General features: G+C 38.9%; 1 protein-coding gene across 5 annotated transcripts; it reads left to right on the forward strand.

Annotated features, from left to right (window-relative positions):
* The first annotated feature begins 6,464 nt into the window (after positions 1–6,464).
* NUP42 (nucleoporin 42) lies at positions 6,465–24,103 on the forward strand. 5 transcript variants are annotated; one of them, XM_047850596.1, is made up of 8 exons: positions 6,513–6,650; positions 7,076–7,174; positions 8,824–9,052; positions 11,917–12,011; positions 18,760–18,836; positions 19,577–19,663; positions 22,195–22,279; positions 23,497–24,103. In XM_047850596.1, exons 4-8 carry the CDS (start codon positions 11,936–11,938, stop codon positions 24,063–24,065), a joined length of 894 nt encoding a protein of 297 aa, XP_047706552.1. In that variant the 5' UTR covers positions 6,513–6,650; positions 7,076–7,174; positions 8,824–9,052; positions 11,917–11,935; the 3' UTR covers positions 24,066–24,103. The 5 variants fall into 5 exon arrangements, with proteins under 5 accessions (XP_047706550.1, XP_047706552.1, XP_047706551.1 ...); XM_047850595.1 differs by having other exon boundaries at positions 7,076–7,163; XM_047850594.1 differs by lacking the exon at positions 7,076–7,174 and having other exon boundaries at positions 6,465–6,650.
* Positions 24,104–25,072: the final 969 nt, after the last annotated feature.

A 25,072-nucleotide genomic window follows, 5' to 3' on the forward strand; every position in this document is an offset into this window, starting at 1 on the left:
TGTGCAGTCAGCATCACAATTTTGGAACATTTTCATCACCACAGAGAAGAAACCCCATACTCATTAGCCATCAGTCCCCATTGTCCCCTCTATTAGTTTCCTGTGGCTCCTATAATGAATTACCACAAACTTGGTGACTTTAAAACAACAGAAACTTATTCTTTCTAAGAGGCCAAAAGTCCTAAATCGGGTTGTTGACAGAGTTGCCTCCTTCTGGGTAGAGGCTCTGAGGCAGAAAGTGCCCATACCCCTCCCCTAGCTTCTGGTGGTGGTTGGAAACCCTTGGCATTCATTGACTTGAAATTGCATCATTAAAATCACTGCCTCTGTCTTCACATGTCCTTTCCTATGTCTCTGTGTCTTGGTGTGGTGTTATAAGGACAGTTAGTCATTGTATCTAACCTACCCTCCCTCAGTCTAGTATGATCTTAACTAATAACATCTGCCGAGACCCTGTTTGCAGATAAGGTCACAGTCTGAATTTCCAAGTGGACATGAATTATAGGGGGACATTATCCATCCTGGTTACATACCCCAAACAAGACAACCATTAATCTTTCTGTCTCTGGATTTGCCTATCTTGAATATTTTTATGTTGGGTTGTGAATTTTGTGAAATTGAATTAGAAAAAAAATGTCCAGTTTAATTTCTTTGAGGGCAGAACATCCATTTAACATGATTTGGTTATATTACTTAATTTAATACAATAATCTCCCATATGGAATATGCAGCACTCTTTGAAATATTTTATTTTTTTTTAATTTTTTTTTGAAATATTTTATTTCTTAAATTATGTTTGTCTTTGAGAGAGAGAGAGCATGGGAGGGGGGCAGACAGAGAGAGGGAGACAGAGGATCTGAAGCAGGCTCTGCACTGACAGCAGTCGGGGCTCAAACTCACAAAGTGAGATCATGACCTGAGCTGAAGTTGGATGCTTAAACAACTAAGCCACCCAGGCACCCCCTATTTGAAATCTTTTAAACAGACTAGCCTTTTCTTTAGGCTGTATCGACTGACCAGAACACACTGTAAGTATGTAGAGAGATTTGATGTATTGTAATGAAGTGGTTTGGGGGGAGGGGGGTGGTGTTAGTAATCTTAGTAATTACTAATTAGTACCTATTTTCTGCCTTGGAAATACTCTGCAAAATTGTCAATGCCAGGATAATGAGTAATGATGACATGATATATCAGCAAGTATTTTTTCTATTCCTTTTTCCTCCCCACAAAATTCCTGTCCTTCATATAAAGGTCTCTACTTTATTTTTCATCACCATGTGATATGTTAATACTATATCCTTTGCAGTGACACAATTTTGATGACAGAAGTTTAGTTGAAATTTTAAAAATCACAACTTGAACGTAAAAAGTTTGTCTTCAAAAAATGTTGCTATAAAAAAACAGTACTCAATTACAATTTTGACCTAGCTTTCAAAAACCTGACCTACAATCTTAAAGGAAATTTTGAATCACAAAAATAAGCCATTAAATAAACACATATTAACCAAGCAGTCTATGTTCCTTTTGCCTTATATACTGTTAACAGCAAAAATTTGAGATTTGCCGCATAGGCCAGGGTAAGGGAAATATTTGGAGGACATTTTGCTTTTTAAGGGTGATGCCATTAACATATACCCACAGTGTCAGAAAATTCAGTCCATTCCAACATGACACCAAATTAAGCCTCAATAATTTGGCAAAATGAAAGACAATTTCAGGCTGCATCTTTCATCATGTGATAAATCCTTTAACACTCTTTTTCTTACATTTGCCTCAAAAGACTTAAAAGTTTGAATTTATTTTCACCTTCCTAACTTCCTCCTTTGCAAGGCTATTTTTGGGAGAAATAAAAATTTTAAAGTCTATGCTGGGAAATTGTCTGAAATGTTACTAACTAGAAAGCTTTTTAGTTCCCAGACCTTTAAGCCTCCTCTCATAACAACAGTAATCGGGTTCAGGATCTGGTTTAGTCAGTTCTTGTACGGGATTTCTCTGACTTTATCTTCCAACCCTCTATTGAATTTGTTTTCACTAGCCATGTTTAATTTCTAAGAACACTTTTTAAAAAATATTCTTTCCTATAGTATTCTGTCCTGGGGATGTTTTAGTTTCTTTAACGTTTTCTATACACCTTGATGTCTTTCAGTTTACTCTCTTTTTCTGTTTGCTCTTTTCTGTTGGAGTCTTTACACAAATATCTGATCCCTGGCTGTGTATTTATATTTAAAATGAGACATTTAAAAATAATTTTTGTGTACAGAGGTGGGCTTAATTTTCAGTGAGCTTTAATGCACCTGGGTGCCTCAGTTAAGCATCTGACCTTGGCTCAGGTCATGATCTCACAGTTCATGAGTTCAAGCCCCATGTTGGTCTCTTTGCTGTCAGTACCAAGCCTGCTTGAGGATCCTCTGTCCCCCTCTTTCTGCTTCCGCACCCCCCTCCCCATTCTCTCTCAAAATAAATAAACTTGTAAAAATAAGTATAAAAAAGTAAAACTTATCAGTGAGATTCGTCATATGATGAGGAAATGGCCACTTATTTTTGTTGGGGATCTATCGGAGATTCATAGATACTTTTCTGAGATGTTTGATTCTCAAAAAAAATAAACTTCCAAACTCCTGGACCTTGGGTGGGGAGGGCAAGTTGGGGAAAAAGGGGACTGTAAGCCTGGCTGCAGGATTTCTGGAGCTCAGGCAAAGGGGACAATAAACATAAGTTGCTTTGTCAGTACCATAATTTCCCCTTTGTCGTTGATGTCCTGGATTCTGAGGCCTCTCTGGTTACCCCTGTCACCCCACCCGCCCCTTTTTTTTTCCAAGAAAAAAACCTATCTCCCATCAGGTACGAATAGTTGCCTCACTAGGTGGATTTATGGAGCTAGATTCTAACTTCACCACTTACAGACTTTCAGTCTACTCTTCTCTGGTTACCTAGAGGCTTTTAGTTCCTGAGGCATTTCAGCCTTCTCTAGGGACATCAGCGTGCACCCCATAGATATTTGATCTTCTAAGTAATTGAATATTCTTCCATGTGCATTCAGTCCTCATAAATTGTGGTTTGAGATTTTGGTTATCTCCTAGTATAATGAAAGATGGTGTTTTTGCTTTTCCCTCTTATTTTGAGATGATTTTTAAGAGGAAAGGGGAGGGGCATTAGTATTTTCACTCCGCCATGTTGAAATCAGAAGTTTCCTTCCTGTGACCCCACTCCTGATTTTTCCACCTTCCCCTTCCCTGACTGATCACTACTGAATTCTGCATCCATTGGCCCTATGCTCTGTTGTCTCACACAGCACTCCACCAAGATGATCTCCATTGGGATCTGGGCTTGCCCATCTCTCTCTACCTTCACACACCACCATGCTCACCCTCACAGCTTCAGCCACCACTGACATTATTTTAGGTCTTTGATAACCCAGCAGAGTCCTTACATATTTTGGTGTTTGCATAGACAAGTCAGTGGCCACAATGAGAAACTGGTTAATACAAGGGGATTACTCAAATGTGAACAGTGGGAACCAAGTCCCTCCTCCCAATCAAAGGAGGCAGTAAGAAATACAGGAGCAAGATAAATCCTGTGATCTTGGGATAGAATTGGAGGTTATCAGTGTAAACTCCCAGTTTCTAATACACATAGACACAGAAATAATGTGTTGGTGTAAATGTGTGTCTGTCTATAGTACATATTTCCTAGCAATGCCCATGAAAGGGCTTGGGAGCAAAGACCTCACAACAGCAACCAGAAAACTTAAAGTTCAGATCATGGCTTCTAAGTACCATTAAAAGACCCAAGATTCCTTGGAGAAATGGCTGATTCCAAGACTGGATCAAGGAATGCATAAGATGAGCCTTGCAATCTTTTGGGCCAAGGAGTAAAGAAGTGCTCAGAGAATCATGTGATGTGTCAAAAAACAAAGGAGCTTACAGGGCTCTCGCTGGCCAAATTGGGGAAGATATGAACCTCAAAATAATGACTAATAGATTATAACCCACTGAATAAAACTGGAAATCATGAGGCCATACTGATAGGAATAAATGAATGAATGAACCAAAAAGCTTGAGGAGGAATGACATTTTTATACTTTCAGAGTATCTCCCCACAAAGTCCTTACTAATAACAAAAGGAAAAGAGTCATTGTAGAGTGAAGTAGCTTGGCACACACCACCTTATCAAGTGATCAGAGTGAGGTAGTGAGACAAATTGAAATTGTGCACAATCTGGGAGGTACAATGTGAAGACCATGGCTTCATTTCTGTGATAATCCTACCAGAGATGCTCAATCTGAATCCAATCCTGAGAAAACATCAGATAAATCTGCATTGAGGAACTTCTACCAAATAACTAGCTATCAAGGTCTTGAAGTAGTGTTAAGGTCTTTAATAGTGTTATGCTCTTGAAAATCAAGCAAATACTGAGGAAATGTTCCAGAATGAAGACAACTAAAGAAATATGAATAAGGCAACAATAATTCTAAAGTGGATCCTTTTTTTTTTTTTTAATATAAATGTGCTTGTTTATTTTTGAGAGGGTGCACGCGCATGAGCAGGGTAGGGGCAAAGAGGGGAACAGAAGATCCAAAGCGGGCTCTGTGCTGACAGCAGTAGGCCCCATGCGGGGCTCGAACTCACAAACCTGAGCTGAAGTTAGATACTCAAACGACTGAGCCACCCGGGCGCCCCAGGAGTACATAAATATTAACGTCTTGATTTTGGTGACTGCACTGTGGTTATGTGGGAGAATGTTTTTGTAGGAAATACAGGAACTATTTGGGTGATGGGGCATCAAGTCTGCAATATAGTCTCATACTGTATTTGTAAATCTTCAATAAGTTTCAAAGTAAGTGAATTGAATATATATATATACATATATATATATATATATATATATTTTTTTTTTTTTTTTTTTTTTTTTTTTTTAATAAACTAGGTTAGGGTGCCTGGCTGGCTCAGTCAGTCAGAAGGGCATGTGACTTGATCTTGGGGTCGTGAGTTTGAGCCCCACGCTGGGCACAGAGATTACTTTAAAACATTTTTTTTTTTACATTTATTTATTTTTGAGAGACAGAGCACAAGTGGGGGCAGAAATAGAAGGAGACACAGAATCCGAAGCAGGTTCCAGGCTCTAGGCTGTTAGCACAGAGCCCAACACGGGGCTCAAACTCACAAACTGAGATCATGACCTGAGCCGAAGTCCGACGCTTAACTGACTGAGCCACCCAGGCACCCCTAGAGATTACTTTAAATAAGCTAGGTTGTACCAGTTATTCCCAGTGCTTTGGTAGATTCCATTGTACTCAAAATCCAAAGATGTGAGCAAGAACTATGACCAATCATCCTAAACCACCAGGGATAAACCTGTATTCCAACAAATTCATATTCATTGCCTCCTTGCAACTAAGCAGACTGGGAACCAGGGGGAGAGTAGGGTGTCTCACCATACAAAGGAAAAGACAGTTGTAGGATTTTGTGGGGAAGATGGATTTTAGGCAAAATTTGGTAAGCTCGAAGCAAAGCAGAGTTGTGTGTAAAGGCATCAACATCCAATCTGGACTGAGAAGTGGATGTAGGGTCGTTTTCTTGGAAACTACAAAATTAAGAAAAATATGGAATGCTCTTTTCAGGAACCTGAAGTTCCACACCTGGGTAGAAGTCGATGCTACTTCTCTGTCTTCGCTCCTCCAAGGAAGAGTGGGATGTTTCATTCTTAAGAAAACAATTTCAAATCGCAGTGTTTATGTGACTTTATTTTTTTTTCAACGTTTTTTATTTATTTTTGGGACAGAGAGAGACAGAGCATGAACGGGGGAGGGGCAGAGAGAGAGGGAGACACAGAATCGGAAACAGGCTCCAGGATCTGAGCCATCAGCCCAGAGCCCGACGCGGGGCTCGAACTCACGGACCGCGAGATCGTGACCTGGCTGAAGTCGGACGCCCAACCAACTGCGCCACCCAGGCGCCCCTATGTGGACTTTAAACAACTAACTTTCTCAGTGTAAGAATGTAGTGTTTATAGAAGTTGTTATGATACTTTTCAGTTGCTGTCTGTCCTTGAAGGAACCAGTTTCCTGTTAACCTTGTAACTGGCTTTATGTGTTACCCACCTGATGAATGGCTGGGCAGATTTTTGCTTCCTCAACAGCAGAAATGAAAAGTACGACTCGGTCTCTCAAACTACAAGTACTCCTGTCCTCCAGGGCCTTGCTGAAGATCTGTTTCCTTAACCTGCTTTCTTCTCATTTCCGACCCTCAAGCCTCCCTTAAAGTCGGAGGCCTAGTACCACGAGCAAACACGCCTCTTTCTCCGCGTTAACCATCCAAACATTCCGCTTTCCCAAGACAAGCTCTGTGAGTGGGGGGCCGCCCCGTTCTTCTCAAACCCTATTGGGTAAAACCCACGCCTCTCATCCCAGGGCGGGACAAGAGAGAAAGGGGCGCGAGAAGATGACATCACGGTAGCGGGGTGGGACCTGTGGTTGCATTGGGCTCTCCTTCTGCTGAGGGTGCCGCCTGAAGACCGTTCCGTGGGCGACGCCGTCGCTATGACCATTTGTCAATTCTTCCTTCAAGGCCGGTGCCGCTTTGGAGACCGGTGCTGGAACGAACATCCCGGCGTCGGGGGTGCGGGCGGGGGACGGCAGCAACAGCCCTCAGGTGACGTTCTCCCCGGTCCTACGCCGGTAGCCGACTAGGGGAAGGCCTGGCCCGGGGCTCGTCCGGTTGGGAAAGGGCGTCAGGCGTGAGGCCCGCCACTAGGCTTTGCCGCGCTGTGCACCAGTCCGGTGACGCTGAGTTGCTCGCGTCGTTCCCTCTTCAGCCCCGCCCACCGGGCTGGGTTCAGGTTCTCTCCGACGCTTTTATTAGCTTATTAGTCCCTGGGTTGTTTTTTGTTGAGGGGATGAAGACAGGGACTTGGCCTTTGTCGGGAGTACGCGGAAAGCTACCTTGTCTGTGGGTGGTAATGGTCCGGGGAATTGGTGTAGGTCGACCCAGATGCCTCCTTGCTTTACTACCCTTCTGAGTACTTTATTTTTTTCCCTTGTCACCTTAAATATAATTTTTACCAAACTTTTTTCCAGAGAGAGGCTAGCAACTGGGGTCAGAACCTGGATTCTTAACTTTGGAGAAGTTGCAAACTCCTTTCAAAATCTAATAATAGCTACAAAGGTATACCCCAGGTGAATGTACATGTTCATAACATTGGGGGTAAAATTAGAAGGATGGGATGCCCAGTTAAGAACTGTGAGTTATGAGGGAAGGGGGGTGGAGGACCGCGTTGACCTACTATCTGGGCCTTAGTGATTGTCAAAGTTTTGGGAATATTTAAGCCAATCGTGGATGATGTGAAAGGATGGTGTTCAAGATGAGGAGGGAACAAAAATGAAACCATATTACAATGCAAAGTTTTAAAGTTCAGATGAATAGTTAGGTTTTATTTTCTAAGGATTGACGGTAGCCCTTGACAGTGTCACAAGATGCTGACCACCTCTCCAACTCTTCCTTCCCTTCCCTCTTGTGGGACTGTTCATCCAACTCTTCATGTTGCATTGTGGTTTCACGTCTGATCCCTCCTCGTCTTGGAGACAGTCCTTTTGCATCACCCACCATTAGTCTAGTGAATATTCCAAACCAAAAATTATGACTCGGGGTTTGATAAATGTGAGTGTATTTCCTAGAAAAACCACTTAATATTTGACATTCTTTGAAGACTCACTCTAAATGTAGTAATTAAAAAATAAATGTTGAATGGATTAATGGTTGAAGAAAGTGTAAATGAAACTCATTAAGTAAACAGTGTATTTAGTTCCCAGAAAGGAATGCTTCTAGAATTAATAAGTGAAGGCCAAAAGCTATATACAAAAGAAAGAATGAATTTCTTCAGGGTGTCATCCCCCAAAGGATTTGAAACTTCAGAAAAATAAAATACCATTAACCCTTACATGAGGAATCTGGCCCAGCAATCTGCTCCTTTTTCTCATTGGTTTTACTAAGTAGTTTGAGAAATGGGAGATGAATTTTCAAGAAGGAATATATCTCCCATCACTCCAGTTTTTAATATATTTCATGGCATATCTCCTAATTCAGTCAAAAACAAGGTGAATTATCTTGGCCCCCACTAGGAAGTGATGAGTAAATGAGGTACTTTAAGTGAGAAGATTTTTTTAAATACAGAGAGAGGAGAGAGTCCTCTTGGCTCATTTCAATAATTATGAAATATTAGAATCTGCTCATAATAGAACTCAGTGCATTTTATTCACATGTAAATTATAATCTCCCTATGAAAGAGAGGTGGGTAATGGTGTTTTCCCAGAGGGAAGATGGAGTCAAATAGATTTAAGCATCTATTCAAGGACAGAGGGTAGGATCTAATTTTTTATATTCAACAAACTCTTTAATACATTGTTCATTTTTCAGACTTTACTGCTGTGTAAGGGCCCAGTAGGAGAGCAAAAAATGGTAAAGACAGAACTTTTTATCCTGAAGGAGCTTATGGTTTAAGATAGATCCTAAATCCATTATCAAGCAATTATTTATTTAATAAGCTTATATCATCTTAACTTAGTAATATATCATTATTTTTCTGTGGATTTACAGGCCTCTCAACCTTTTTAAGCAAACAAACAAAAAATGCCACTAGACCATTACATGATGTGTTGGTTACAAGTAAATATATAAATCAAAAATGAAGGATTTTGTGATTTAAAATGAGTGGAAATATGCTTCTTAAATCTTTGCATAATGTCTGCACATAATAAGACAAAATGTAATTAAATTTTTAGAGTTTTAAAAAAAGAGTTGCCAATAAAATTGTTTTGTTTGTTTTCAGGTAGTAACAGACGTGGATGGAATCCCTCCAGCCAGAGATACTCGAGTGTTATCCAGCCATCCAGCTTCTCCAAATCCACACCATGGGGGGGCAGCAGAGATCAAGAAAAGCCATCTTTCAGTTCTTCAGATTCTGGAGCTTCAAATAGCAGGAACAGGGGGTTTGGACTATCCCAGAATCCATTTGCTTCACCCAGCTCTGATGAGCAGAAAGATGAAAAGAAACTTCTGTAAGTGGAAGCCTTCAGAAAAACTACCCATTTGCTTATTTTTTTCAAAAGTACCTATAATATTGTCTTTAAAACAGAAGTAATACATTATTAAAAAATCAGAATAAGCAAAAAGAAGAAAAAGCACCCATGATCCTATTACTCAGAGATAACTATTTTGCATATGTCACAGTAGACTTTATTTCATTTAAAAATGTACTACCTTGGAGCACCTGGGTGGCTCAGTCAGTTGATCATCCAACTGGATTTCAGCTCAGGTCATGATCCCAGGGTCATGGGACTGAGCCCCACATCAGGCTCCACGCTGTGGAGCCTGCTTGAGATTCTCTCTCTCTCTCTGTATCTCTCTCTCTCTCTCCCTCTCTCCCTTTCCCTGACTTACACACTCTCTCTCTCTAAAGTAAAAATTAAAAAAAATATTGGTCACCTTACCATACCAGTACAGTGACTCTCAGGGCTAATTTTTTTCCCCACTTTTCTATGGCTAACACTATATTGTGAATATCTTTCTAAAGTAGTTCTGTTTAAATTTGTTGCAAATTATGAGGTCTTTGCAAAGTATGAGGTAATTTAAGCTATTTGTAATCTTGGTGGTACTTACAACATCTGGCATTTTTCTTTCTAAAATTTTTATTTCACCTACCCCATTGAAACTGATTTCATTTGATTTCCTTCATTACTGTGGAGTATATTCCTTATGATTTCTTGATCATGGTAGAATGTATGACTGGTGCCAAAATATTCCCTGACTCTCTGTAACTGTTGCCTCAGCTCCCCACTTGAGGACAGAACTTAAATATACTTGTTAGTCTTTTATTTCCCATAATAAATTAGAACAAGTGGTAAACATTTTGAGCCATGTACTACATACAATTGATTTTTTAAAGGTAAAAGAGCAAACAAAGCCTTCCTTCCTATATTTGATGTTGTAAAATAATTTAAAAATTATTTAAAATTCTGTGATAGCTAAAATTTTATTAATTGTAGCTTTTTGGATAGTGGAGGGAAACATTTAATTTAGAGTCAAATCTGTCCACACCTTTGCCAATAAAATAACTATATGTACATGGGTCTGTTTTCCATTCTGCAAAATATGAGAATTAAACAAAATGGTCTCTAAAATCCTGCCCACTTTATTATTTTTTTTTAATTTTTTTAAACATTTATTTATTTCTGAGTCAGAGAGAGAGCATGAACGGGGGAGGGTCAGAGAGAGGGAGACACAGAATCCGAAACAGGCTCCAGGCTCCGAGCTGTCAGCAGAGCCTGACGCGGGGCTCAAACTCACAGACCGCGAGATCATGACCTGAGCTGAAGTTGGCCGCTTAACTGACTGAGCCACCCAGGCGCCCCAAATCCTGCCCACTTTAAAAAGTTTAAGGTTCTGGGTGCCTGGCTGGCTTTACGTGGCTAAAGTGTCTGATTTGATCCCAGTTCAGGTCTTGATCTCAGGGTAGTGAGTTCAAGCCCTGCATTGGGCTCCCCGCTGGGCTTGAAGCTTACTTAAAAAAAATTTTTTTTTTAACAAATTAAATAAAGGGACATCTGAATGCCTTGGTCAGTTAAGTGTCTGACTCTAGGTTTGAGCTCAGGTCATAATCTAACAGTTCGTGAGTTTGAGGCCTACATCGGCTCCTCACTGATGGCACAGAGCCTATTTGGGATTCTGTCTTTCCCTCTCAGAGTTTCTGCCCGTCCTCTGCTCATTCTCTCTCTCTTTCAAAATAAATAAATAAACTTCAAATACATACATACATACATACATACATAAAATTAAAATGTCATGGTTCTGTATTACTCATATGGTGCTTTGTGTCTTTTTCCAGTTAAATGGCCGTTGATGTTTATGATAACAAAGAAAGATTAAAGTTAGTATTGTATATCTTATTGTATTTTAGTTCTTTAAATATGTATAGTTGGATAGTTCTCACTTAATAAATGTATTGGTTAATGGTTCAGCTTACTAGAAAACCAAAACTATAAACTTTTTTGGTATTATATTTTTTTGTTTTAATTTTTTAAAATTATTTTTTAATATTTATTTATTGTTGAGAGAGAGACACAGAGTTTGAGCAGGAGAGGGGCAGGGAGAGAGGCAGACACAATCTGAGCAGGCTCCCGGCTCTGAGTTGCCAGCACAGAGGCCAACGCAGGGCTTAAGCTCACGAGCCATGAGATCATGACCTGAGCTGAAGTTGGCTGCTTAACTGACTGAGCTATGCAGGTGCCCCCTATTTTCATTTTTAATGTTTATTCATTTTTGAGAGAGAGAGAGAGAGAGAGAGAGAGAGAGAGAGACAGACAGAGTATGAGTGGGGAGGGGCAGAGAGAGAGGGAGTCACAAAATCTAAAGCAGGCTCCAGGCTCTGAGCTGTCAGCACAGAGCCCGATGCAGGGCTTGAACCCAAGAACCACAAGATCATAGCCTGAGCTGCAGTCAGACCTTTCACTGACTGATCCACCCAGGCGCCCCTAATTTTTTTTATTTTAAAGAGCTCTCGAGCTAAGGAGAGGGGTACAGGGAGGGGATGAGACAGAGATAGAGGATCCCAAGCAGGCTCCCCACTCAGTGTGGAGTCCAACACAGCTCAATCCCACAACTCTGGGATAATGACCTGACCCAAACCAAGAGTCAGATGTTCAACCAACTGAGCCACCCAGGCACCCCAATATTACAATACTTAAAATCATGAAATATAGTTCTTATTCTATAAATTCTGCTTTAAAGAATACTCTTCAGAAAATACAATTGAAAAAATCTGAAATTATATGTTTACTATAATTTAAAATTTGAGTCATTGAAAATTATAAACAATAAATTTTAACAAGCAGATTAAAAAGTTCCTTTTCTCTTTTTTTTCCAGAGAAGGAATTATAAAAGATATGGAAGTTTGGGAATCATCAGGGCAGTGGATGTTTTCTGTTTATTCGCCAGTGAAAAAGAAGCCTAATATTTCAGGTAATTGAGAAATTGTATGTTTATAAATTGTGTTTTATAACTCTTAGTTTCTAAAACGAAGGTCATGCTTAATAAACTAATCTCAAACTTAGCTACAGTTAGGAGAGTTTAGACATTGTTTAAAGTATTCCATTTTTCTGGCGGAACTTCATAATTCAGAGATAGAGATTAGAAGATACAGTTTTTTGAGGGGGCGCCTGGGTGGCTCAGTCGGTTGAGCATCCGGTCATGATCATGACCGGTCCTGATCTCATGGTCTGTGAGTTCGAGCCCCGCGTCGGGGTCTGTGCTGACAGTTCAGAGCCTGGAACCTGCTTCGGATTCTTTGTCTCCCTCTCTCTCTGCCCCTCCCCCGCTCATGCTCTGTATCTTTCTGTCAAAAATAAATAAACATTAAAAAAAATTAAAAGAAGATACAGTTTTTTTTAAAGTATGTAGCTCTCATGGGAAAATAGTGAAATCAGGACCCACCCCAATTCCAATTCTGTAAGCCCCCAAAGAGTCTCTGCCTTCTTGGTTCCCTATAGGTACAACTTTCAAAACTCTTAGCTGCTAACAGTGAATAGAAGATTCACATCCATGGGGCGCCTGGGTGGCGCAGTCGGTTAAGCGTCCGACTTCAGCCAGGTCACGATCTCGGGGTCCGTGAGTTCGAGCCCCGCGTCAGGCTCTGGGCTGATGGCTCAGAGCCTGGAGCCTGTTTCAGATTCTGTGTCTCCCTCTCTCTCTGCCCCTCCCCCGTTCATGCTCTGTCTCTCTCTGTCCCAAAAATAAATAAAAACATTAAAAAAAAAAAATTTTAAGAAGATTCACATCCTTTTTGTCATTAAGGCCTTGGCTGCCTGATTCTCTTCTCCCTTCCCTGTATTTCCTTCCAAAGATAGTTATTTTTTGTAAAGCATGTTGAGACCTATTCTGGAGATAGCATGTGAAGGTAAAGAGCTTTAGCTTGGCTACAGGGATAGCATTTCTTTAGAATACCCTTTTTCCTCCCTGTTTTCTTTTGTGCGTAGTACCTAAGCCCTTTCTGAACTCAAACCTAGAGCACCACACTTTTCTAATCCTATTTTGGGTGGTCCTGGGCCCTCTGTGCTGTTGAGTAAATAGCAAGTACCTTGTAGATGAGGGCCCCTGCAATCCCTCAGAACTCTGGGATCCCTACTCTGTCTCAGCTCTGCCTGCTTATTCCCTCTGAGCATTTGTCACACCAGTCCTTAGTTATTTATTCACTCAGCTGTTCAACAAAATATTTACTGAATTTCCTTTGTGCCAGGCCCTATTCTAAGTTCTAAGAATATAGTGATGAGCAGGATAGACAAGCTCCCATGCTTACAAAGCTTATGTTCTTGAGGGAGGGAGACAGTAAATAATACAAATAAATCAGATAGTTTTAGATAGTGTTTTCTATAAAGAAAATAAAGAAGTACTGAACCTTTTTTAATCAGTTTGGAATTAAACCTAATGTCTAATGCCCTAAAGCAATGGTTCTCAAACTGTGGAATATAGATTCCTACGTAGGATTGCCAGATAAAATATGGGACACTCGGTTAAATTTAAATTCTTTTTTATTTAGGTAAACAAAAAATATTTTTAGTATATGAAATCCCATGTAATATTTAGGACATACTTATACTAAAAAAGTATTTGTTATATATCTGACATTGAGATTTAACTGGGCATCCTGCGTTTTTTTTAATGTTTATTTTGAGAGAGAGAGAGAGAGAGAGTGCTTGTGCACGGGGGAGAGGTAGGGGTGGTGAGGACAGAGGATCTGAAGTGGACTCTGCGTTGACAGCAGGGAGCCCAGTGCAGGCTTTGAACTCTCGAACTGTGAGATCATGACCTGAGCCGAAGTCAAACAATCAACTGAGCCACCCAGACACCCCTGGGCATCCTGTATTATTTGCTAAATCTGGCAGCCCTATTCCTGAGACCCTTTTAAAGGTTGTACAAATTTGGGGTGCCTAGGTGGTTCAGTCAGTTGAGCGTCCAACTGTTGATTTGGGCTCAGGTTATGATCTCACAGTTTGTGAGATCCAGCCCCACAGTGGGCTCTGTGCTGACAGCATAGAGCCTGCTTGAGATTCTCTCTCTCCTTCTCCCCCTGCCCCTCCCCTTCTCACTTGTACTTGAGTGCGCACACACATGCTTTCTGTCAAACTTTTTTTAAAAAGCCTCTACAGGAGCGCCTGGGTGGCTCAGTCGGTTAAGCGTCCGACTTTGGCTCAGGTCATGATCTCAAGGTATGTGAGTTCAAGCCCCGCATTAGGCTCTCTGTGTCAGCATGGAGCCCACTTCAGATCCTCCCTTGCGCTCTCTCTCTCTCTCTGCCCCTTCCCTGCACTCTCTCTCTCTCTCTCTCCCAAAAATAAACTTTTTAAAAAAATAAAAATAAATTTTAAAAATTTTTCAAAAGGCTCTACAGATTCAAAAATATTTTCATAATAATACCAAGACATTAATTGCCATTTCACTCTGTTGACATTTGCACTGTTGGTGCAAAAGCATTGATGGGTCAAACTCCTTGTATCTTAGCATGAATCAAGGCAGAGGCAACATAACTGTACTAGCAGACTACAGTAGTCAGTAAAAAAAATTTTTTTTTTTAATTTTTATAAGTAATCTCTACACCTAACATGGGACTTGAACTCCGGACCCTGAGGTCAAAAGTCACATGCTCTTCTGACCAAGCCAGCCAGGCACCCCAATAAAAAAAAACTTTTTAATGCCATTTTCACTTAAAGTTTTTGATGAAGAGGTAAAAATACTGATTTTATTAATCACGACCCTTGAGTGTACACCTTAAAAAAAATTTTTTTTTAATGTTTATTTTTGAGAGAGAGAGAGAGACAGAATGTGAGTGGGGCAGGGGCAGAGACAGAGGGGGAGACACAGAATCTGAAGCAGGCTCCAGGCTCCAAGCTGTGAGCACAGAACCCAACGTGGGGCTTAAGCTCATGAACTGCAAGATCATGACCTGAGCCGAAGTTAGTCACTTAACCAACTGAGCCACCCAGGCACCCCACACTATTTTTAGAGAGAGAGACAGAGACAGAGAGAGAACAAATCAAGCAGGCTCCACACTCAGCACTGAGCAGCATGCGGGGCTCCATCCCATGACCCTGGGATCATGACCCGAGCTGAAATCAAAAGTCAGATGCTCAACTGACTGAGCCACCCAGGTGTCCTGTATGCACACTTTTTTTAATCTGTGTGACAAAATGAGAAGCACACATGAAATGCTTCTGCCACGTACTCAGATATGATGGTTATCTTCCTTGAGGGAAGACACGAGTGATCCTTTGAGTTGTGAGCTGAACCAGCCACTTTTTCCATAGATCGTTTTTACTTGAAAGAATGGCTGACAGCTATGGTTATCTAGACTTAGGAATTTGGCAGCATTTTCTAAAAAAACAAATGGAATGAGTTTGTTGCTTCAAAGAAAACAACTGTTTATTGCCAGTGACAAAATTCAACTTTCATGTGAGAATTAGAATTATGGAAAACTGTTTTCTGCCACTGTCAGCTTGATGACTTAAATATCTCTTTAAGTCTCTTCTGATGAGATGGACAGTGACATTAACAAATAAGAGTTTTTTGATATTGTAAAATGGCATGTGGCAATATTTGAAAGTTCTAGATGACTCAATGAACCAGTAGTTTCTAAATGACAATGTACCATGTTATAAAAACATGCATGGCTGAAAAATTCATTCTAAGCACAAGATAAACCACTGGATTTAATATAATAATACAAAAAGTTAATTAATATTAAGGCTTAAATTTACATTATAGCTAAACTTGTAAGAACCTAACACCACAATTACCTGAAAAGATTATTAAAGTCCTCCTTCCCAACTCCCTATCTGTGTTAGAACAGATTTTCTTCATACACTTCAGCCAGGTAGTATATTGCAACAGACTGAATGTAGAAGTAGATATAATAATCCAGCAGTCTTCTCTTAAAACCAAACATTAAAAAAATGTACAAACAGACCCTCCATCAGCAAAGAGATGATGACTCACTGAAAGCTCAGAAGAGGGTTAGCATTTTTTAGCAATAAAATATTTTTACATTAAAGTATGCAAAAAAACATTTACAAACATAAAACAGTGCCACTCATCTCACTAAATTTTTATTTTTTGCTTGAAAAATAGTTTTTTCATTTATGTTGATATGTAATTGGTTTCTTATTTTTATGTGAATTAATAAGTATGTTCTATTTCTTATTTTTCATTTTAAATATGGTAAATATGTATATTATAACCTATATAAGCAAAAGCTCTTTGGCATTGTTAATGATTTTTAAGAATATAAATGGGTTTTGAGACCAAAAAGTTGGAGAACTGTTCTTAGACATCAGTTGTAATGAATTAACTCTCTATGCATCTAAAATGATACTGCTTTTTTACCCCCTTGGGATAACTGTGAAAATAGTCACTCAGATAATTTTCTGTGTTCTGTGGTTCAGATGAGGAACAGCTGGAAGGAGGATAAAGTAACTGGAGGGACAGTGTTTCTTTTTTTTTTTTTTTTTAATTTTTTTTTTTTCAACGTTTATTTATTTTTGGGACAGAGAGAGACAGAGCATGAACGGGGGAGGGGCAGAGAGAGAGGGAGACACAGAATCGGAAACAGGCTCCAGGCTCTGAGCCATCAGCCCAGAGCCCGACGCGGGGCTCGAACTCACGGACTGCGAGATCGTGACCTGGCTGAAGTCGGACGCTTAACCGACTGCGCCACCCAGGCGCCCCAGGGACAGTGTTTCTTTAGAGTAAGTTATCCATTCTTACAAAGCAGGATTGGAGCGGAGTCCTAAGTGAGAAGAAGGTGTCTCTTATGGGAAGATTTGGGGAAAGCATTCCTGGCAGTAGGAATAGCTAGTGCATAGACCCTTGTAGGAACAAGATTGGCAAGTTTGAAGACAAGTGAGGCCAGAACCCCTGGAGGAGAGTGAATGAGAGAAAGAGTAATAGGACATAAGGCCATAGCGTCAGCCAAGAGCCAGATCATGTTGGACTAACTGTACAGGACAGCCATGTGGAGCTTTAAGCAGAAGGACATGATCTGATTAGAAAAAACTCAGTCGGACTGTTGTATGAAAGAAGTGGTCTGTAGGGAGTGCTGTGGGGTGAAAACTAAAGTAGTGGCAAGGAGATGAGTTAGGAGACAAATGCTGGTGACTGACTAGGTTAGAATCACTAGCAGTGGAAACAGAATTGGTCAAATTCGTAGTGCGTTTTGGAATTAGAACTGGCAGGATGCTGATTAATTAGATGTGGGGAAAGAGATAAATACAAGGAGATTCCTAGGTTTTTTGTCCTGAACAGTTATTAAAGATGGTATAACGACAAGTTGTTAGAGGGAATCCAAGGTTCTAATTTGAACATTTAGTCTTTTCTTTATTCTGGGGTGTAGAAGTCCACGGAGTTAATGATATCAGGGTTACAAGTAATTCTCTGTAGGAAATATCCTGAATGTTGTTTTTCCTTTCTTAAAAAGTTTCCTAATTATAAATTTACAGCTGTTGCCATAGAAAACTTGAAAAACACAGAAATACATAAATAAAATAAAGATCACCTGGTGTCACAAAGATAACTATAATATTTCAGATTATTCCTTTCAAAATATGCACACACAACCATATTTACTGTTTGTAGATATATAATTAGGACCATAATCTAGTTTTGTATTCTACTTTGTTGTTTTCAGTTTGTCTCTATTACTAAAAATACTAGAATGAACACCTTCATACATAAAACTCTTTGATTATAGGTCTGATTATTTTCTGAGGTTAAATCCTAGAAATTCTATTAAGGACAGAAGGTACAAACATATTTAAGGCATTTGACACGTACTGACAATTGTCCTCCTAGAAAAGTGCCTTTCTGGTTCCCTTAAAGGCAATTTAGGAGAATGTCAATTTTACCACACCCTTACTAACAATAAATACCATCCATTTTTAATTTTTGCCATTAAGTAAAGTATCTTATCTGTATTTTAAGTTGTATTTTTAAATTGAACTTTTTTTTTAAAGAATTTTTTTTTTAAGTTAGTCATTTATTTTGAGAGAGGGACAAAGAGAGCAAGTCAGGGAAGGGCAGAGAGAGGGAGAGAGAGAATCCCAAGCAGGCTCCACACTGTTAGCACAGAGCCCTATGTGGGGCCCAAACTTACCAATTGAGATCATGACCTGAGCAGAAACCAAGAGTCGGATGCTCATCTGACTGAGCCCCCCAGGCACCCCTAAACTGAACTTTTTTATTTCACTTACTTACTGGCTATTTGAATTTTTTTGTGAATTGCCTGTTTCTTATGTTTGCTCCTATTTGTTTGTCCTATGGATTTGTAAGTGCTGTTTACACATTGACATTAGCTCTTTTCCTGTCATATATGTTAAAGTTACTGTTTTCCATTTGCCTTTTAATTTTGCTTATTATAGTTTCTGGCATACAGAATATTATTTTAGACAGAAATTTGAATGTATATGTAGTTAACTCTTGTATTATTCCTTACACTCCATTTATCTTTAGAAAATTTCCCCCTTTAAAGATCAAATATACAACTATATTTTATTTTAATCTTATACTTTATTAAACATATAGGCTTTGAAATTTTTCCTTATGATTATGAAAATTTTCTTATGATCAACATTAGCATATATTCTTGTCTAGGACTTCTAGCTTTACTATACTATCAAAAGTACTGGTATTTATTTTAAAGATTCCAATTGATTCCTCACTTCAGGTTTTACAGACATTTCACCAGAGGAATTGAGGCTTGAATACCATAACTACTTAACCAGCAATAACTTACAGAGTTATGTAAGTTTGTTTCCTATTCATCTACCTTAATACCAGATTAGCTGTTAATTATAGTCTTTTCTGTTTGTAGTGGCTTGCTTGTATATTGGCAAAGTGGATGAGGTCTAATAATTTTTCTCAAGACAAGGCTATTTTTATTTTCTAAATTACTTTCTTTGAAATTGGTTGGTTATCTAAAATGGTAATAATATATTTTGACTATATAACTAGGAATGTCACTATTTTTCTTGCAAATTATCCAGTGATCAGTCATAGAAGTCAGACCCTTTCATCATTTGACACTTATGGAGCATCTATTAGGTACAGACACCATGATGAATTCAAGAAAAGCAGTGAAATAAGACACAGTCTGTGGTACGGATTAACATTCTCACATATGCGATATCAAAAAATAAAAAAGCTGGACTTCAATAAGTTAGTGCTTAAAAGAAATGACATAAAGTGTATTTTTGTGTTGTCTACGGTCATGATCATGCATTTCAACTAGTATACATGTTTGTTCCCATCCAGATATAACTACCTCTGTGCTGCCACATTACTTGAAATTCTAAACCAGGTGACACAAGGTTTTGGAGAACAGGGAGGAAACTATAGCTGGAACATCTTGGGCAAATTGTACGAGTAATGGGCCATAAAAATGTTTTCTAAACTTGTGATTTTAGCAAATAAAGACATGAAGTTAGAGAGACTAACTTAAACACTCAGAATTGACTGATTATTTTTCTGTCTTCTCTCTTTAGCTGAATTCCCTCCAACAGTTAATAAATCAGTGGAGAAACAGAGTAAATGAACTGAAAAATCTAAATACATCGGCTAACATAGCTTCGGTGAGTATTGGGAAAGTTTTCTACAGGGAAGTGTCTTAGCTATTACTTTTTTTGCAGAGAATTTCACTTCGGATTTAGAAAGCAAAGCTAAAGTTTTCTGTCAAGAATTATGATACACATTCTCAGGATTGTATCATTTAAAATCACACAGAAAATTGCTTTCTCTCTGTTCCTCAGTCAGAAAAGTACAGGTAACTTTGCTTTCCTTAGGGTAAAGTTTTTGACTTAAGTAGTCTAGTTTTGAAAATGTTACATAAATTCAAATATACCAGGTTATTAGCATTTGCAAAGAAATTGCTTTGAAAAATGATCTGAATACACATTTAGACTACTGTTTGCTTTTGTGACTGGAAAACACTCACCATCTATTCCCTGACCTATATAGAAATGCCTTTAGTAGATGTATACCCACTTGTCTCCAAAGATACATGATCCTGACTATAGCATATTCATTATCTTGGTCAATAAAGTTATGATATTTCTATTCCCATTAAAACTTCTTAACGCCCGGGGCGCCTGGGTGGCGCAGTCGGTTAAGCGTCCGACTTCAGCCAGGTCACGATCTCGTGGCCCGTGAGTTCGAGCCCCGCGTCGGGCTCTGGGCTGATGGCTCAGAGCTTGGAACCTGTTTCCGATTCTGTGTCTCCCTCTCTCTCTGCCCCTCCCCTGTTCATGCTGTCTCTCTCTGTCCCAAAAATAAATAAATGTTGAAAAAAAAAATTAAAAAAAAAAAAAAAAAAACTTCTTAAGGACCTTATTTTGAAATAAGATATTTAGCGTTTCCCAGACAATTTGTATTTCTACCTTCTAAAAAGGATATGATGGTTGTCACTGCCTAACTTAGTAAATGACTGTGTGACAGTTGCAGTGCTCCACCCCTTTCTTAAATATGTACTTCCTAAACAGACTCTTGTGTAAGCTAATTTCTCCACCGTTTAGTTGTTATAATGCCATTTAAGTTTAGTAGGACTTCTTGAAGGATTCTGTCCGTACATGAGAGGTAGCCACCATCACCATTACTGATGTAAAGGGGATAACTGAGTCCAAAGAACTACACAACTACCCTCAGGGTTAGACGTTCCTTGCTCTTTGCCACTTTTCTAGGTGCCCCTCCATAGGTTAAGATCTTGGACAGCCCCACCCACAGTGGGCTTAGCATATATGAGTAGTTCATTCTTTATTCTTTTAATCCAGTGTATGAATATATGTTTATCTGTTTACCTGTTAATGAATATTACACTGAAGGAGAGAAGCTGGACCAAAAAAAAAAAAGTACATACTATGTGATTCCGTTTATATGAAACACTAAAGAAAACAAACCTCATCTATAGTGATAGGAGATGAGTTCTTCCCTGTACCTAGCATTCGGGAGAGAGTTGACTGAAAAAAACACAAGGGAACTTTTAGAGGTGATGGAAATGTTCTAAATCTTGATTGTGGTGGTGACTAGAAGTTTGTCAAAACTCACTGAAATACATATATACGATGGATGCATTTTATTGCGTATAAACTACCTCAATGAAATTGATTTTTAGAAAATGCTATTGAGGCTTCCAAATAAGAGAAATTATATCTGTTTGAGTTAGTTAGGAAAAACTTCTTGGAGGTAAGGAGTAAGGGAAAAGTTCCTTGAAAGGGATTTTAAAGGAGTGCCTGGCTGGCTCAGTCAGTAGAGCATCCGACTCTTGATCTCAGGGTCATGAGTTTGAACCTACATTGGGTGTAGAGATCACTTAAATAAATAAAACTTAAAAATAAAATAAAAGAAAGGGAGATTGAGATTTCACTATGCAGAGATGAAAGACATTTCTAGAGTAGAAAATAGTAAGAACATAAAGTATTTTCAAGGAATAGGAAATGTTCAATCGATTTTAGTAGTAAGTTTTTAATTATGTAATTGTGAATCAATTCAGTTCAGGCATCAGAATAAGTAGACTAGGTAGCCTCCAAAGGCCCTTTGCCTGAAGTCTAGATTTTTTGATAATCAACCTGGTCATTAAAATGTATTATTAATTTTTTTTTCTGATTTTAATATAAATTCATTGAAGAAATTTAGAAAATATTTTAGAAGCATAAGTAAAACTAAAATCACCCATAATTCATCACTCATAATTCATGAGTTGCTCTTAACTCATTAAAATTAGTCCATTTTTTCCTATGCGTATTCATATTGTGGGCATTTTTCTATGGTAAACATTTTTAAGTGCACATTTAAAAAAATTTTTTTTAACGTTTTTTCATTTTTGAGAGAGAGTTGGGGGGGGCGGTGCACAGAGAGAGAGGGAGACACAGGCCCAAGCAGGCTTCAGGCTCTGAGCTAGCTGTTCACACAGAACCCAATGCGGTGCTCAAACTCACAGAACATGAGATCATGACCTGAGCTGAAGTCGGATGCTCAACCAACTGAGCCACCCATGCGCCTGGTAAGTGCACATTTTTAAAATTTAATTTGGCTGCGAATTGAGAATTATTCATCAACTAATTTATTATTTGCCTGCTTTTTTTTTTTTTTTTTTTTTTTTTTTTTACAGCTCTCAGATGTAAAGGGTGGAGTAAATCAAGCAGCAGCTACATTTGGATTTGGCAGTATGCAAGGAATAACATTTGGGCCACCAGGTAAATGATAAAGTGATGCAAGACTTTATCCATTTTGGAAACAGGATTTTAGAGGTTTCAGATCATAAAGTCTGAAGGTGTGTTAAGGGACATTAAATTACCATTGCATTGCAGATTCTACCGTCTTCCATAATGGAGTTTCAAAAAATTTGGCTCATCAGTCATTTGTGAAATGGAGGTCAGATGGAGCATGTTTTTTGAAAGACCCTATGGCTCAAGCTTTCAAAGTGTATTTTAGGAGTTTTTTCAAAAGTTTTATAGGAATACATAGTAACTGTTGTAGCAGCACCACAATTGAGGACCTTCTTTTCACTGTGTATAACAGCATAGTATTGTCTGATGTGGCAATACTGTGTCACTTTTTGTTTTGGAGTTTTTTTTAGTTTAAAGGACAGATTTTTTAAGTTAGGACACAGGTGAACAATGGTTCTTAGAGACAAATAAAAATGCAAATTAGGACTGAGGGTTTCAACTGTCATAAAAAGTATGCAAAAAATGGCAACTCAGGAAAAATTTAGGCAAAAACTAGAGATGTCGATTATTAGAGTATGATTTCATCATATTCATCTTAGTTGAGAGCTGGAAGGGGCTTGAGAATCTATACAGGAGAAAACTGAGATGAAGTGACCACTCTATATTTGCTTAAAAGAATATAGCTGGCGCGCCTGGGTGACTCAGTCGGTTAAGCATCTGACTCTTGGTTTTGGCTCAGGTCGTGATCTTGCGGTTGGTGAGATCACATCCTGCGTTTGTCTCTGCACTGACAGCATGGGGCCTGCTTGGGATTCTCTCTCTCCATCTCTGTCTCTCTGTCTCTTTCTCTGTCCCCCCTCCCCAAAGTAAATATCTTTTTAAATTAAAAAATTTTTAAATAAAAGAATATAGCTGAGGAAAGAGTTACTTCTTTGATAATGGATATAGCTGATTTACTTGGGGCACACGAGCACAGAAAGCGAAAGTCTACCTCCTAATCCCAGAGGTTTCTCAAAGCTGTTTCCATGAGTGTGGATAATCATGGTACAAATGAGATCAGCACAGCAGAAAGACAGGACGACAGGGTTTTAATGGGTTTGTTCCAGCTTCTTCTTTTCACTTTTTCCAATAAAGCTTCTCAACATTCAAACATGGCAGAAATAAGAAAAAAAGGAGGGGTGGTTAATATGGTTACATTTTCTGACTTATCATAGGTTATTTTTTCCTTTTTCTGGTTTTTGTAGGTTTTCCAGTGCATAACAGCAGCAGTGCTAATGCTCAGAATTTTAGTTTTAAACCAAGCTCTGGATTTGCCTCTGCCGCTTCTGGAAGTCCTTCTGTGTTTGGGAATACTCCAGCGTTTGGAGCTGCACCCCCTGCCAGTTCTGCCATCACTACTTCCACTCCAACGTTTGGATTTGGGAAACCTGCAATCACATCTGCTGCTTCATTTTCTTTTAAAAGTCCTGCAGCTTCCGGTTTTGGATCACCTGGATTTTCAGGATTTCCAGCTTCCATGGCAGCAGGCTCTGTTGGAGCCCCAGCCTTTGGAAGTGGCAATTCTGTGGCTGGTTTTGGTAATCTAGGCTCACATTCTCACAGTGCTTTTTCCAAGTCATCCAGTGACACCTTTGGAAATAGCAGCATATCCACCTCTTTACCAGTCTCAAATGGCAGCATCACAACAGATAATGTGTTATTCACACCCAAGGATCAACTAACAGCAGAAGAACTGGAGCAGTTTCAATCCAAGAAATTTACTCTGGGAAAAATTCCATTAAAGCCACCACCTGTGGAACTTCTAAATATTTGAAAGGACAATTTTAAATACAGAAAAGAACAGCTCTTAAAGTTGTTTTGAGTGGTTCATATATAATTTCTCTGAGTGGTTCAAATATATACGTATATATGTACATATATACGTTTAAGGAATATAAGCTTTCAATAGTAACTTCAGGGGTTTTGAAATTCAATATTTTTTTCATAAAAAATACTCAAGAGGTTTTTTTTTTTTTTTACTTTAATTATGAATGGAACTGGAAAAACTGTCAGTGTGCACTGAATTCTACATCACTTTACTGTCATACCCTTTAAAGGTTTACCTGTAAACATTTTTTTTTTAGGAAGGAGATCTTTCCTAAAGCCATTGGGGAAAAAAATGCTTAAATATGTAGCTTATTTACCAAATAAACATCAGTAACATCACTTTCCTTTATGTTAAAATTCTCTTAAAGAGAAATAAGTTTTTAAAGGGCAAAAATGTATTTTTCAGGTCTGTGGAGACATTTTCCCCTCATAATTTTGTTTCCCCCTCAGTTTTAACTTTCTCATGGGCCCCTATTTGAGTATTCTTCATCAGTTTTAGGCAAATTCTTAAATGGGCCCAGGATTGTAAGAGAAATGGAAATTGTGGTCTCCTGTGAATAAATAGTGTCTGTGGTGGGGTCAAGATTCACCAGCTCTAGTGAGCTTCTCTTAGAATTCTCATACATGTTGGGTCTCCCTGTGTCCTTAGATTGAGAGAGGAATGCTTCTATCTCTTATGTACAGTTGACACAAGAAGCCAAAGACTTGTCATGAGTTGAGGCATATGTATCAGAGTTCTGTGCTCCTCCCTCAAGCCTCCAGAAGGACATAGCTAGCACTACAAGAGCAGTTACCTGACATAGATCTGGTGTTGAGCTGATATAAGTGAAAACAGAATCTTACCTAATAAAAGGCACCCCAAATGATTTTAGCACATATGCAAAGCATTCAGTCCTCAGAGGATCCAGTTGTTACTTCTTTCAAAGAACTATGACTCCCAGCTAACACTTCTGG

This window comes from Prionailurus viverrinus, chromosome A2 (genome assembly GCF_022837055.1).
Source record: "Prionailurus viverrinus isolate Anna chromosome A2, UM_Priviv_1.0, whole genome shotgun sequence".
NCBI lineage: Eukaryota > Metazoa > Chordata > Mammalia > Carnivora > Felidae > Prionailurus > Prionailurus viverrinus.

Coding starts and splice junctions, on each gene's coding strand:
- NUP42 (XM_047850594.1), top strand. CDS start 6,539: ATGACCATTTGTCAATTCTTCCTTCAAGGCCGGTGCCGCTTTGGAGAC. Junction 6,651..8,823: donor ACGGCAGCAACAGCCCTCAG/GTGACGTTCTCC, acceptor GTTTGTTTTCAG/GTAGTAACAGACGTGGATGG. Junction 18,837..19,576: donor GCAATAACTTACAGAGTTAT/GTAAGTTTGTTT, acceptor TTCTCTCTTTAG/CTGAATTCCCTCCAACAGTT.